General features: G+C 35.7%; 1 protein-coding gene across 2 annotated transcripts; it reads left to right on the top strand.

Moving 5' to 3' along the window:
- The first annotated feature begins 5,740 nt into the window (after positions 1–5,740).
- LOC113322673 (glutathione S-transferase DHAR2-like) lies at positions 5,741–9,895 on the top strand. Of its 2 annotated transcripts, XM_026570810.1 has the most exons (7): positions 5,741–6,060; positions 6,156–6,246; positions 6,344–6,487; positions 6,592–6,709; positions 6,806–6,946; positions 8,737–8,821; positions 9,347–9,895. In XM_026570810.1, the coding sequence occupies exons 1-6, from the start codon at positions 5,940–5,942 to the stop codon at positions 8,791–8,793; spliced, it is 672 nt and encodes a 223-aa protein (XP_026426595.1). In that variant the 5' UTR covers positions 5,741–5,939; the 3' UTR covers positions 8,794–8,821; positions 9,347–9,895. The 2 variants fall into 2 exon arrangements, with proteins under 2 accessions (XP_026426595.1, XP_026426594.1); XM_026570809.1 differs by lacking the exon at positions 8,737–8,821 and having other exon boundaries at positions 5,744–6,060.
- The last annotated feature ends 5,432 nt before the right edge of the window (positions 9,896–15,327 follow it).

The raw sequence follows: 15,327 nt of genomic DNA, 5'->3' as shown, positions 1-15,327 counted from the left end.
TCCTCAATTAAATTATTAAGTGTTTATTTCCCTTTTGAAATTGAATGCACATCTAAAATTCGAGATAAACTCACAAGACACGTGTAACCTATCGGAAACATTAATCAGTAGAACACTGCATCAAAAAAAAAATCAGTAGAACACAATGAATAATCATAATAAAAAATTTAAGATATAGATGAGGTTTGAAAACAGTTACTATTTATCTTTATGCCTCCATCCTATAGGCAAATTACTACCGTAATTGTGACGTTTTACACATAGATAGTGCACCAAAAAGGAAAGAAAGCTGGATTTGGAAAGGTCTGTTGACTGGTACAAACCTAATCAAAAAAATAGTACTTTAAGGAAATAGGAAACATAAAAAAATATGTATATTTAGGATGACTTTCGAATCCTAGATACAACACCCCCTTTGAACAAACCACATAATCAAACTGATAGTTTAACAAAAATATGGCATTTGATCACTACACAAACTCCTGGGATTTGGACAAACTTAAAAAAAATTCTTTAATGTCCGGATAATTGAAACGATAAGAAAGATTAAGTATTATGAGAAAAGATGAAGAAGACAAACCTCACTGGTCACTAAATGGAGAATGCTATTTGGAAGTCTTTGTACAAGAAAATCAAGTCTAATGGTAATACAAATTAAAATTGGAGAAAAATTTGGGGAACAGATGTTGGATATTTTCAACAAACCCTTGAATTGTAGGCATTTAGGTTGTTCCCGGGGTTCGACCTGCCCGGTCAGGTCGCTGAGGTCTAGGGGGAAAGGGCCCCCCTGCAGAGTGAGAGACAACATCTCACTAGAAATTTTCTATTCTAGGGTTTCTATTATCAGTTAGAAAACTGAAAAAAAATCTCGTTTCACCAATGGACGCATTGAAGGAAGAGACGCGCCTGTTCACTCTGAAAAGATGCCTGTAGATACGAAGAGTCATCTCCAAAGGGTGTGATTTCTTCTTTAAATACGAGACTTGTTTTCATTCAAAAACACATCTCAACTCTCTCTATTTTCTTTCTTACAAGCATTATCAGAAACAAAACCAGTGTGTTCCTGGTTAGATCAAGGTCGTACAAGCTTTGAATCTAACATTGTTGTGGGGCTTCAAGTATCCTGACGGCGATATTAATTCACCTGTTTGTACTCGCCAATTCAATTGGGAAAGGGTCGAATAATTTTCGAAAAGAATCTTTCATTAGAGCCTTGAACCCTATTACGACATTCTTTTCTTCATCCTGTTTTACTGTAAATTTTACAACAACAGACACCACTTCATTAGTCAAACATTTTATATGGAAAGCTGTGCATGCCATACTTCCCACTAATATGAGGATGAAAACTATCATACCACACACAAACATCACGTGCAACTTTTGTAATGAGGTTCAAGAAGCTCTAACCCACCTTTTCTTGACTGCAACTTTGCAACTATCCTTTATAAACAAAGGCCTAACATCGAATTTCACAGTAACTACCCTTTGAATAAATTGTTTTAACCATGAGTACAGGAACGTACTCTTATTTTCCATAAGAATGCAAGTAAATGAATGACTCAAAACAAAATGTTATTCCTCATTCCTGTATGCATTATAAATCCAATGACCTACAACAGATCATTTGGCTGGTTCCAAGAATTAATATGAGAATGAAGTTTGCTTGCTGGAAGAAGAAATATCTTAACAAGGAAGGTAGACTAATTCTTATAAAAAGTTGTTTATCTAGCTTACCTATTTATTACCTTTCTTTGCTTTATCTCCCTGTAAGTTTGGAGAAGCAAATGGTTAAGATTATGAGGAATTTCCTGTGGGGCTCAATGGAAGGTAAGAAGAAGATGTCTTGGGTAGCTTGGCCAAGAAGAGGTGTGGAGGTCTAGGAGTGAAGAATCTTAGAACCACTAATAAGGCACTTCTTTCAAAATGGGTTTGGAGGTACTCTAAGCAGAAGAAAATAATTTGGAGGAAGATTGTCCAAGATAAATTTAGAACCGTTAAGGAGATTATCATGCCTGCTGATGATGGTTCTTCTCAATGTAGAAGTCTTTGGAGGAATGTAACTAGAATCGTTCCTCAACTTCAAGCTAACCTATAAGAAGTTGACTCTAGTACATAATCAAGTGACTATTTAAATGAGTTTTGATTCACTAAAATATGGCAACCAAACTTGGCATACCAACGCTTGGTGGGTTCAACCGAGCTATGCTCCAACAAAAATCATCAAATTTCCATCGTCGTCGATTCATTGAATTTTTATCGTTGATTATCAATCTTTTATAAACAAACTTGTCCATAAGTATTTTCCCACAAACCCATTACTTCTAATTCGATTTGATTGAAAATTTTGAGTAGTAGTCATCAAAATAGGGTGAAAATGGAAGTTACAGTAGTAAGTTCGGTGAGGAATTTTTTTTAAAAAACTTTGTCGAACTAGCCGAACTTGCTGGAAATGAAGAACATGAAGAAAAGTTCCGCAAAAAAAATATTTCCTAACCGAAATTTTTCCGTATACAATAGTTCGGCTAATGTTCATGAAGGCGCAGGTAGCCGAACTTAGTTTTAATGGAGTTTTTTGCTTTTAGAGAAAAGTTCGGTTACGTCGCAAAAAAAGAATCCTAACCGAACTAAGGTTTCGTAATGTCGCAAAACTTTTTTCCTAACCGAACTAAGGTTTGGTTACGTCGCATATTTTTTTTCCTAACCGAACAAAGGTTTGGTAACGTCGTAATTTTTTTTCCTAACCGAACTAAGGTTTGGTCACGTCGCAGTTTTTTTCTCCTAACCAAATTTTTCTATGAAAACCTATATATTGATTTAAATTTTTTCTTTGATTTAATCTTACACTAATCACTAATTATGTTAACTAATGATTCAACTAATCATTTTTTTTTTGAACCATGAAATTCATTAAACTACTAAGGAACGGTTACAAGAGGGTATATAATACCCCAAGATTCATCAATTATAATTAAAGATAGAAGCCATGAACCTACAGTAACATGATACTGGAGCAGAATAGCGATCTTCAGATCGAAGTTGCATCGGGGGTGGATTTTGGTGTCGAAGGTCAGAAGGTTTTCGGTCAATGCTTTCCACAAGAAAAGATGTATTGTTGATGGACACGAAAGTGCCAGTAGGAACTTAGATGGTGATAGATGTGTTCGACGCAAGTGATTAAAGTTGCTAGCCCTGCTGTTGTATCTTGATGCTGCGTTGAGCTGCCTGAATGATATCCCTTTAATCCTTTTTTTTTCGGCTCGATCCATAACTTCAAAATGAGTTAAATTTTGATCTGTCTCTTGAGGTAGATTCAATCTCTGCCCTTGAAGGATTAGCACTAAAATGCTAAATTGCTATTATATAGGTTTATGAAAGCTTTCTAAAAACTGATTCTAATCTCTCCCACTAGAAGTGCTAAAGCTAATACAAAGACTACTGAAACTGCAACTAAGAAACAAACGAAATTACAGACTCCAGATAGATTACAACTTACAACGACAAGGATGAAAGAATCTAAGACACTAAATTCACTAAAATCTAACAGATAAACAAAAGAAAAAGTAAAAACAAACAGAAATATAAGTTGTTGTCAGCAGAAATAGTAGATAGTCCACAAGCCCATAAAGCACACAAATTAAGGTTCGTTGCTTATAGTTGTATACCAGGTATTGAAACAAGTTCATGATGTCCCTGTAGACAATGTTACTGCAGTTGGTCTTGCTGCTTACTATGATAGATCGACCGTCATTTCTAATTAAAACAATATGTACTGCAATTTACTTGGTGCATTAAAACTTAGTTAAATGTTCTATGCAAGGTCTTATTCTTCATTATGAAATTATATCTTCCCAATAAAAGTGCTTCTTTCGAAACCATATGATCCAAAACAAGCATCCTCTCTGTTTTTCTTGCCAATCACTATTCAAGAATATCCGTTGAAGTTTTCATTTGTTAATAACAACTGATAAAATCTTCCAAAGCCCCAACTCATTGGCATTAACCCAACTCGATAAAACTCTTGCTTTGAAACTAAAACCAGCACCAAACTTATAGAACTCAAACCTAAGTAGAATTCCGAAACTAATGCAAAGATAAAAAAAACTCATCCTGAACCAAACATCAAAATTAAACAGGCACAAACGGTAGAAAACCAGAAAGTGCCAACATGAAAGAGACATCCACCAACATTAACACTACAAAGATAACCCAGCAAAGAAGCTGCAACTGGGAATTCTGGTGGGGTTTGAGGGAACTAAAGCCTACAATAAACCAGTTCAAGGAAAAACAGGGATAGGGATAATAAGGAAGCTTCCCCAGGCCAAAGATTGGTCCGTGAGAGAAAAGAGTTTCGGATCTGAAGCAAAAGGTTTACACAAACGTGAATCAAGAGGTATGATAAGACTAAATTGAAGGGTATGAATACCGCAGAAGATCTTGAGCATGGCTATGGAATTGTGGTGGTTATTTTTTAGGGGATTTAACATTGAATTGAAATATGATTTATGCAGATAATGAGAAATTCTTGCAAAGGTATCCAATCGACAAAGGGATTGAATCAGGACCAAGGGGTCTTACGAATAACCTCTCTAATCAAGGTGTTTAAGATTGTAGTAATGATTAATTAAAGAAATTACCTGCCAATCTAACAAAGGATAGGAAAAACCCATGAGCAGCAACAAAAAAAACCAGATCTGAAGATGATTTTCCATGAAGAATAAAAGAGGCGAATACGCTTTTGAACTAAAATCACAGGACCGCAACATCACTAAAAAGGAGAGAAAGCATGAAAAAATGGAAGGTATCACTTCAAACAATAAGCAAATGAACTAACTGTGTCTCATAGGGCCGGAAAACCGAAGTTCTAGCCGATTAAAATTGATGAAATCATGGCGAGGAAATTTTTAGGGTTTGGAAAAGCTTCATTCAACTAATCACTACACTAACTTAATTTGAAAAGGGTAATTTTAGTAATAAGATAAATATATGGATATGAGGTGACTTAGTTTTACTTCAAATATCTTTCCCAAAAAAAGACAACAATGGCCCCCAAAAAACCATGGTGCCCAAAATATCGTTCTTTTTGTTCCTAACAATATAAGCATGGCCCAAACTGGGAAGCACTGACAAGGGCACGGGCTCTCGGAAACGACACGACACGACACGGACACATGGACCTCCAAAACTCAAAATCATCAAGACACGGACATGTTTCTATATATACTAATTAAATAATTTTTATATACTAAAATCATAGTCTTATGGTATATCAAATATATTAATCACATAATTATATGAAGAAAACTCAATTTTATGCTTTTAGATTAGACCATATGTAGAAAAATTAACTATTATACTAATCTTCATGACACATAAATTATCCAACTAGTAAAATAGAGTACAGATTTTTACACATACGTCGTGTCAGTGTCCCACGCATGTCCTGTGTCCGACACGCGTCGGACGCGGACATGGTACCAATACGGCAATATTGGTGTGTCCGTGCTTCACAGGCCCAAACTAACATTGTATCTCTTCTCCGGATAATTCTCTGGGCTTCAGGCAATTTAAGCATCGGCATCGCCCAATAGAATTTACCCTTAGTCAAGAAATGCCACCTCATTCCGAATCATGGACAGAATAAAGCAAAAAGGAAAAAAAAAATGAAAACGCAAAGTGGTGGTCTAGTTTGTCGTGTCAGTGCTCTATTAATTCATCCATTGTCGACAACAGAGATCTCCGTACAAGCAAATTATCAACCACAAACAAACTCCCGAGTCATGCCAAACGGATGTGTCTTGGTCGACATCTTAATCATTTTACCCGAAAAGAAAAAGAAATTTTCCCAGTGCCATGCCATCTCCTTTATAATCTCAATTACATAATCAATTACATAATCTCAAATTTCTCTGTTTGCATCACTCAAACAATCCATTACCATGACCACCATGAATCTACTCATCTTTTCTGTTCTTTTGCTCAGCTCACTTGCTGTCTCAACAATGGCTTTGGAAGCATGTGTGAAAGCAGCTGTTGGTGCTCCTGACCACCTTGGTGACTGTAAGTGTATCATCCAATAAACTAAACTAAACTAAACCCTTTTGAGATTTTTCATGGCTAATTTCATGGGTTTTGCTTGATTTCTTGAAATTTAGGTCCTTTCAGTCAAAGGGTTCTTCTTACATTAGAAGAGAAGAAAATTCCATACCAAATGCATTGGATTGACCTTTCTAATAAACCCAAATGGTATGATTCATTTCTGATGATTTTGTATTCTATCTGTTTGAAATTTGAACTCAATGAAAACTAAACAAAGGGTTTGTTGTGTCAATTTTTTGATTAGGTTCTTGGAGATTAATCCAGGAGGTAAGGTACCAGTAGTGAAATTTGATGGTAAATGGGTACCTGATTCTGATGTTATTACTCAAATTCTTGAGAGAAAGTACCCAAAACCATCTCTTGTAACTCCGCCTCAATGTGCCTCAGTGTAATCACTCTTTCTCTCTAAATTTCTTAACTGTGCTGCTCATTTTGCAACTTAGTTGGTATATTTGATGATGAATTGTTGAACCCATTGTTACTTGATGGCAGTGGATCAAAGATATTCGGATCTTTCACTACCTTCTTGAAGAGTAAGAATGCTACTGATGGTTCAGAGCAGGCATTGATGTCTGAATTGACTTTGTTGGATAAGCACCTTAATGCTCATGTATGTGTGTTGCTTCTCATTATACTTAGATTCTCGTGCTAATTTCATTGTATCTGTGTTCACCACAATCAATGTTTGTTTTTTGTTTGTTTTCAGGGTCCTTATGTCAGCGGAGAGGAGATTTCTGCTGTTGATTTGAGTTTGGCGCCTAAGCTTTACCACCTTGATGTCGCTCTTGGGCATTTCAAGAAATGGAATGTTCCAAGAAATTTGACCCATGTCAAAAAATACATGAAGGTATGCAACTTTCTCATTTCATTACGTCGTTCAGTTTTTTGCTTGATTGGTCCATCTGTTATCCGTATAATCATCTGCGGTACATCCTAATCTATGCTGAAGAACGGTCTTTATGACTTATCCATTTATCCATTAATTCGCCTATTTTTTAATTTTGATTAGTTCTGACTTCTGAGCAGTTCTTGTACATTTTAATAAACATTGAAACAGAACACCGCAACTTTGACTACATAATTTTTGTGTTTGGGATTTTCCTCCAGGCTTTAGGAACTGTTCTTTTTTGTAGTTGTTGTTTTGAATGAGAAAGAAATATTTTAAATACATTTCAGTTTCTGCTCTTTAACGTAGTCAACCCAAAGAAATACTAGATTTCTACGAGTAGTTAAAAGTATGTTTTCAAAAATAATTTTTTAGAATCTAAGCTGCTAAGCATATCATATAGAAAAGCCTGAAACATGATTCAAATGTATATATCTTTAGTGAGCGAGATATGCTTCTTAGTGATAATATTGTAGGAAACTTGTAGGCATTGTAGTAGTAAGCTCTATAGTTTGAAGGAACCATCTATGTTGATTCATCTGTTAAATCTAAATTCAGCAGTAGCTCATAATAAACTGTAAAAACGCCACCCCTTTTTCGAGTATAGTAAAGGATTTGCAATTTCAGGAAATGAAAACATGTTTTAGTTTTTCTTTTTTTCCTGTAACTTATATGCTTATTCATCTATTAATAAGTAGCATAGTGCACTGAGGTAACATTCGAACTTGTGGGTTCAAAGTTTCAGTAGAATGTAGAGGAAACCTCGAAGTAAAACTACTATTTACAGATAAGCTTCAAGTTGTAGGCAGAGAGATGGTGTGATAGAGTTTTGGCGATAGATCCCTGTGTGTACTAATTCCTAATAACATGTTTCAACCGTTATAACCAAAATATTGCAGCTGGTATAAAAGGCCATGTGAAATTTTGTCAAATTCTTGCAGCCACATGAAGAAATTACCTTTAAATGGAATTATGAGACTTCAAATAAAAGATTAGGCTAAAAAAAGGACGTGGATGTACAATCAACTAGTACATTGATTTTAAATGTACACGGTAGAAGACGGCAATTTGACTGAAATTGTAGGAGTAGCTTGGTGTAGCAGATATGCCAGTCAAGGACTCAAGGTAATCCGGATAATCAGGGGCCATCTTAAGATGGAGCATGGGTTCATTAGATAGAGATAGGAAGCCTGAGACCCTTCTATACTTGTGTTAATAAAATTTGAATATTTATAGGACCTAATATCATTAGGGTAAAGATTGTTCAATGAAGGATCCCCCAGAAAAAAAATGTTTGAGCGACAGTCCACAGAGATAGTAATGTGTTTCGGTAGTCCTGCCACCGTCACAGTGATGCCTTTCCAAACAGACTGGCAATAAGTGGTTGTACTTACTGGTGGCAACCAGTCATAATTGTTCAGAGTAGTTGATGGTGGTAGTTTATGGCTTGACCCGTTTATCGACCAATTATCCTATCTACTAATTGCATTTTTTGATTAGTTCAGAGTACTTCGTGTATACAAAACACCAGAACTTTGATTACATAGTCTTTGAGTTTGTGCTTTTCCTCCAGTCTTTTTAGTTATTGTTGTTTTGTAAGAGATAGAAGATGTGCTTCCAGTTGTACACAGAGAGATGGTGGGATAGAGTTGTGCCAATAGATCCTGTCTGCAGAAGAGCCGAAAAGGTCGAAAGTGTACTAGAGAAAATCTTAATGCTATGTTTTAACCTCTATGACCAAAACATTGCAGCTGGTCTATCGACAACAGGACCATATGAGCTTTTCCAGCTGTGATAAACCCACCTGAGGCCACCAGCAGAGATTAGTTGAAAGAGGTACGTATAGAAGCATCAGCTGAAGCTTGCTTTTACTGGAAAATGACACCATACTTCATAAGTGATAGAGTAAGGCACCACAAATCGAAATGGGTGTGAAGCATGTTTCATGCAGAAGTGCAGCAATTGGCCACTCCTCGAAGAATTATCAAGTGTGATTTTGTCAAAATAAAAAAGTTATCTGAAAATAGAATCTTAAGATTTCAAATGAAAGATTTGGGTTGAGAGAGGATCCTGGACATAAAGCAATTAGTACATGAATTTCACCTGTATACACAGCAGAGGAGGGCCATTTGACTAAAATGATCATGAAGCAGCTTAGTGGAGAAGATACCCCTGCCAAAGTTATCTGGATTTGATGAATTTGGCAATCAGTCCTGGATTACCTCAAATCTAATGTTTTCTTTCTTAGAAATAGGCGTCATATCCTTTTTTGTCAATAAAGCTTCATTGAACTGCTCAAGTTATTTCCACTGTTTATATTTGTCTCTGACGATTTTTTGCCAAATTTTTATTTGTTGACAGTTACTTTTCTCCCGAGAGTCATTCGTCAAAACTGCAGCAAAGAAGAAGTACCTCATTGCAGCATGGGCACCCAAGGTCAATCCTTGAAGAAGAAGATTTTTGTTGTCAGTCTCAACTCTCAAGCCTTTGGTGTGTATGAATCTGATGCAATCTGTTATGTTAAACAGTTGAACTAGAATAGCAAGTTAACCAGTCATGTCCTAGTAGTCCAACGGAATATCTGTCATGTCATGTTGTGTAACATTTAGCTTTGCCTATACCGAGCTTCAAATTCTCATTGAAGAGCACATAAGTTCATGATGTCATCACCTACAGGCTTAGAGCAAGGGCAATGTGATAGTGTTAGGTTGGTCAATTTGGTGTTGAAATTGGATTTCCCAAACTCCAAAATTTTGTTTCCTGCTCAAAATGTACTAAGAATTGAGAATTTAAATTTCATTTTAAGCCTTATCATTGTCATATGTACTCTTGCCACGTGTATCTTGGTGAGTAGCTAACACCATCTTTATACGTTGTTCTGTTTCCAAGATGAAATTGGAAGGAATTCAATGAGCTTGTTTCAGTTATTCAAATCAAATGGCACTGGTATCTGAAGTCGAAGAGATTTCATCATCATCATCTTCTAAAACCAATTGGAAAAATCAAAAACTTCTGAAATTTTACAAGTATATATTCTGAGAGTGATATTTTCTCTGTTGGTAGTTTTAAATGGTATGGCCCGATCTTTAATTAGTTTCTTAATCATTTGATTCATTTCTTCTTCTTCTTCACTGTTATGTTGTATGGCAGTTTTGAACAGTTGAACTAGTAGTTATTTATTGTGTAATGAAACATCTATTTCGGGGAATCCTTGGGTATTAACATGTTTCTTATTGGGGGGAATCCTTGGTATTAACATTTTACTTGGCCTATTCAGAGCTTAACTATTTCGCTCACGACTTGTGAAGATGATCAAGACACACAAGTTCGCTATGTCATTGATCATCCTCCAGAAGATGTTTGACAATTTGAGGTAGAAGCGCTTATGCTTCTCTCAAGTTACCCTTACGACTTTTAAGCAACTTTTTTTTTTTTTGAAGCTGGAATAGTGTTTACATATTTCATATCCTCATCCAATTGATTCATGATGTAGACAGGAGGTTATAATAGCCAAACTCCACAAAGTTTTTCTACTCGAGCAGTTTTAGATAATATATCCGCTGCTTTATTTTTCTCTTTAGGCACATAAACACAATGCCAAGAGTTAAAATCCCTAAATAACGACTTAATGTGTAAGAGTAAATTGTAAATTCTCCAATCTATGCTAAAAGAATCCTTGTTCACTGCATCAACTACTAGTCTTGAGTCCAGTTCAAACTCCACTTTCTCCAAATTTAAGTCTTTTGCCCAAAGTACTGCTTCCCACAAGCCTCTACATTCAGCTTGCTCCGCACTTGTTGCATTAGCTAGATAGATGCACTTTGAACCTCGGTGTGTACCTGCAAAATCGCGAATGGTTAGGACAATTCCTCCGGTATTATTTTCATTCAAAAAAGAGCCATCACAGTTAATCTTATAAGATCCCTTTATAGGGGGGGACCAATGAAGGTTAATCCGGTCCCGTCTATCCAACATTCTGAAAGATTGAGATGTGATCTGTAATTCAGAGAGTTCTTTTCTGCAACGATAGATAATTGTGTCAGGTGAAGTATTCTTCTTCTTGAACAATTTGTCGCATCTCTCATTCCATATGCACCAAGCAACTATGCTTATCTTGCAAACCTCTTCTAGCTGCACTTGTTTGTTGGCAATGCTTTCTATAAACTGGCAAATCCAGTCACATAAGTTGATATTAGTGTTAGAGCATTGCTCGGTCGAACTCGCATGCGTTGCTATCTCAAGCATGTTTGTCAATGTTAGTGATCAAAACTATAAGTCTTGATTTTTAGTCTATTGTAGATAAGTCTCGGACTAGGATAGAAAGTGTAGTTGAGCTCAAGGACTTCATGGCGATTCATCATACAAGTATAAGAACTACTCAAGGAACCGGTAGAACTTCTAGACAAAAGGGTATGTGAAGACTTGAATTATCTATCACTCAAAAGTCTATCTACTCTATCTCATACTCTTTGCGACAAGAAGTCGTATGCTATATATAGACTTGGATTATACACATTTGGTTTTTCGAGCCGAGTATACCTCGCCTATCTATATATCGAAATATGTGTTGGTAAGCTTTTCGCTTCGATCAAGTTTAGCTTTTCCATGTGACAAAAGTCATGATATGTTTCAATCATCTTGAAAATTGCTTTGACGAAAAATGGTGTAACAACTGTATAACATCCTCTAAGAATGTTTCAATGATTGAAATGAGAGTTTAGATTACATAACCAATGGTGGACATAAGCATTGTTGTGGAACCACATTTATGTATAAGTCCCATTCCTTGAACCAAAGTTTGCGAACTTTGTTGATCAAGAGAACCGGAAGAATGGCGTGAGACAAGTCCGCGAACTCCCGAAGTTTTCCGGGAGGAATACAAGAAAGCCAAGAGCTGTCCCTTCTAACTCTCAGAAGTTTTCCGATGTTCTTGATGAGTTGAATGATGTAAGAAAGGAGATTAGTGAAATAAAGGCTTGCATTTAAGATCTTTGGAAATTCAGAAGGCCCTGGTTCGACATCATCAGCCAAGACGGTTCGTTGGTATTGACTACTTCCTCCACGAACCTTATATTCCAATGGTTGTTGACGACAAGGAGTGCGGGAATGATAAGGAATTTCTCAAAGACATTGTTGCCTATATGTCTTCTTTTTGCTTTAGTTGGAAGAATAACTAGTGCTTTGAATAACAATGATTGTGACTACACACTATTATTTTTCATCTTCTTTTTTTTAGGTTTATTGGTTTAAATTCTTAAAACTTTTTGGAGGATGATGTTTTGCAGTATTTAATCTTTATGATTTGTTATATTGCAATTTTTTATCGGATATTGGTGTTTACGTCCATGAACTATGTTTGTCCCATACTTTGTCAAAAGTAAAATGGTTCGTGTTCGGTATTCACGTACTGGTAAAAGAATGAATGGACTTTTGACAAATACAAAAGTTAAGCCTATATTGTCAATCTTTGATGGAAGATAGGTTAAAATCTTTTGTTTTCAAGGATTATGTCTATTAATTGTCATTATGCAAATAGTGATTGAAGATAGAATGAATCCTTGTGTATTCCGCAGTATTGATCATCCCTGATCCATATTTTATGTATTACTGTAATGCATATTATGTTGAGCACTATACAACCAAGTTGATTTATTAGCTTAGTTGGTGTTCCGTGAGATATGTTATGTCGAGCATATTGAACTAAATTAATCATCTTGTTTGGTTATTTAGTTGTTGCTCCGTAAGTTTTCTTATGTCGAGCAAAACAAATGACAATTAAATTGATTACTCTTGTGATTAGTTTGGTTGTGTATTCCAATTAGATTAATTATGGGTTCTCTTGTAATTAATCTAGTTGAGTTTTTTCGTGTCTCCATAAGTTCTCTTATGTTGAGCATAATCAATTGAATTGATCACCTCTTGTGTTTAATTTGATTGTGTATTCCGATTAAATTAATCATGGGTTTACTTGTGATTAATTTGATTGAGTTTTTTGGATATAGAAAATCGTTCTCATGGTTTTTAGTGTCCAATAAAATCCTTCTTTTCGTTTGAAATTAAGGTCGCTCTTGTTGTTCTTTCGGTAATGACATCAAATGGGGGAGAGTTCTTTTGAACTTGTGCTTAATGGTCATATCTTGAGGGGTGTGCGGTTGTGGAATTTTAGAGGGGTTATCTTATATCTTTAAACTCCTTGATGAATGCATTTAGCTTCATCTTTATGATTGCATCTAAATTAGTTGGTATGTATTTTTTCCTTTTGTCATGAAATGTCTCTCTCGGAAATTTCATTATGATCCCGTTCTTGTACCTTTGCCAATTTTATTGACAAAAAGGGGGAGAATTAATATGTAGTTCATAATACAAATACATCTGGTTTTCGGATCATTATGTAAGGGGGAGTGGTTTCCATGTGAGATGGAGTATTGACTAAGGGGGAGTGATACATATCAACTTAGTATTATTGTTAAAGTTGTGATACAATTGAACTTTGACGATGTGTAATAATACTATGACACTGTATAACAATGATCGAGAACTATGTTTTCTCATTGTTATAGCTACGGATCTTCAACAGTGGTGATGCTAAACTTACAACCTTTGGGATCATTGGAGTACTTGGAAGTGACGAAGATTTGGAGGAATGTTGAAGATTAGACATGTGAAATAAGAGCTACTAAAGTTTCTTTATCTTTTTTGTATTCCATATGTATTGATAGTTTTGTCAGTAAAATTGACAAAGGGGGAGATTGTTAGAGCATTGCTCGGTCGAAATCGCATGCATTGCTATCTCAAGCATGTTTGTCAATGTTAATGATTAAAACTATAAGTCTTGATTTCTAGTCTATTATAGCTAAGTCTCGGACTAGGATATAAAGTGTAGTTGATCTCAAGGACTTCATGGCGATTCATCATACAAGTAGAAGAACTACTCAAGGAACCGGTGGAACTTCTCGATAAAAAGGTATGTGAAGACTTAAACTTATCTATCACTCAAAAGTCTATCTACTCTATCTCCTACTCTTTGAGACAAGAAGTCGTATGCTATATATATATAGACTTGGATTATACACATTTGGTATTTCGAGCCGAGCATACCTCGCCTATCTATATCTCAAAATATGTGTTGGTAATCTTTTCTCTTCTATCAAGTTTATCTTTATCATCTGACGAAAGTCATGATATGTTTCAATCATCTTGGAAATTGCTTTAACGAGAAATGCTGTAACAACTGTATAACGTCCTCTAAGAATGTTTCAATGATTGAAATGAGATTTTAAATTACATAACCAATGGTGGACATAAGCATTGTTGTGGAAACACATTTATGTATAAGTCCTATTCCTTGAACCAAAGTTTGCGAACTTTGTTGATCAAGAGAACCAGAAAAATGGCGTGAGCCAAGTCCGCGAACTCAGTCCGCAAACTGCCAAAGTTATCAAACCCGAGAATTTCTGTTGGAGTTGACAAATACTTGCATGAAGCTAAGTCCGCGGATTCAGTCTGCGAACCGGCGAAGTTCTCATACCCGAGAATTTCTGCTAGAGTTTGTAAAATCTGTCCGGTAACTTAAGTCCGCGAACCTAGTCTGCGAACTTGAGAAGGTTATATATTTTAAGATGATTTCTGAACTTAAACTTAAAAAGACTAAGGAATGCAGTTTGCAAACTGTGGCTATAAAAGTTCATGAACTGATTCAAGTGAATCAAATCATCTTTGCTTCAATGGTGTCTTGTGTAGTACATAATATTTCATTGCAATTGAACAACTCTCTAACAAGTTCCTTTGAAGTCATATGAACTAGTTATGGTGAAGAAGAACTTGGTTGATATGAAATGCTCATATGACTATCCTTTTGGTTAACTATTGTTGAACCAACAAGCGCATACGTTTGGGTACGGTTAACAAACCTAGAAGCGTGCATTGTCAAGTGTGTGTCACAAGCTAGGTTTTCGATCTAACGGTTGAGAAATATTAGCTTGAATCTAAATCAGGTGTTCATCTAACAATGAATATTGAATGGTTTGTTATTAAACTAACATTGATTGGAAACCGTGATTTGAAAGCTATACAAAGGAGATATCTAGTATTGTGCAAAAGTAATCCCCACACCTTACTTGTGATACTAGTTTGCGTGCTAGAGTCGATTCTCCTTTAACCTTTGGTTTTCTTCTTCTAAAACCAGGTTAGCGACTTAAATACTTCATTGGAATTGTGAAGCCAGACTGATACTACTTTTATCGTAGTTTTGTGATCTGATATTGCATCTTTTATCGTACGAGTACAATCAGATTGATTGGCTTGACATTGATATCTCCGATGGGCAAGATATAAAAATTAAT

Source organism: Papaver somniferum, chromosome 11 (genome assembly GCF_003573695.1).
Source record: "Papaver somniferum cultivar HN1 chromosome 11, ASM357369v1, whole genome shotgun sequence".
Taxonomy (NCBI): domain Eukaryota; kingdom Viridiplantae; phylum Streptophyta; class Magnoliopsida; order Ranunculales; family Papaveraceae; genus Papaver; species Papaver somniferum.
This window is presented reverse-complemented; position numbering and strand designations above follow the sequence as displayed.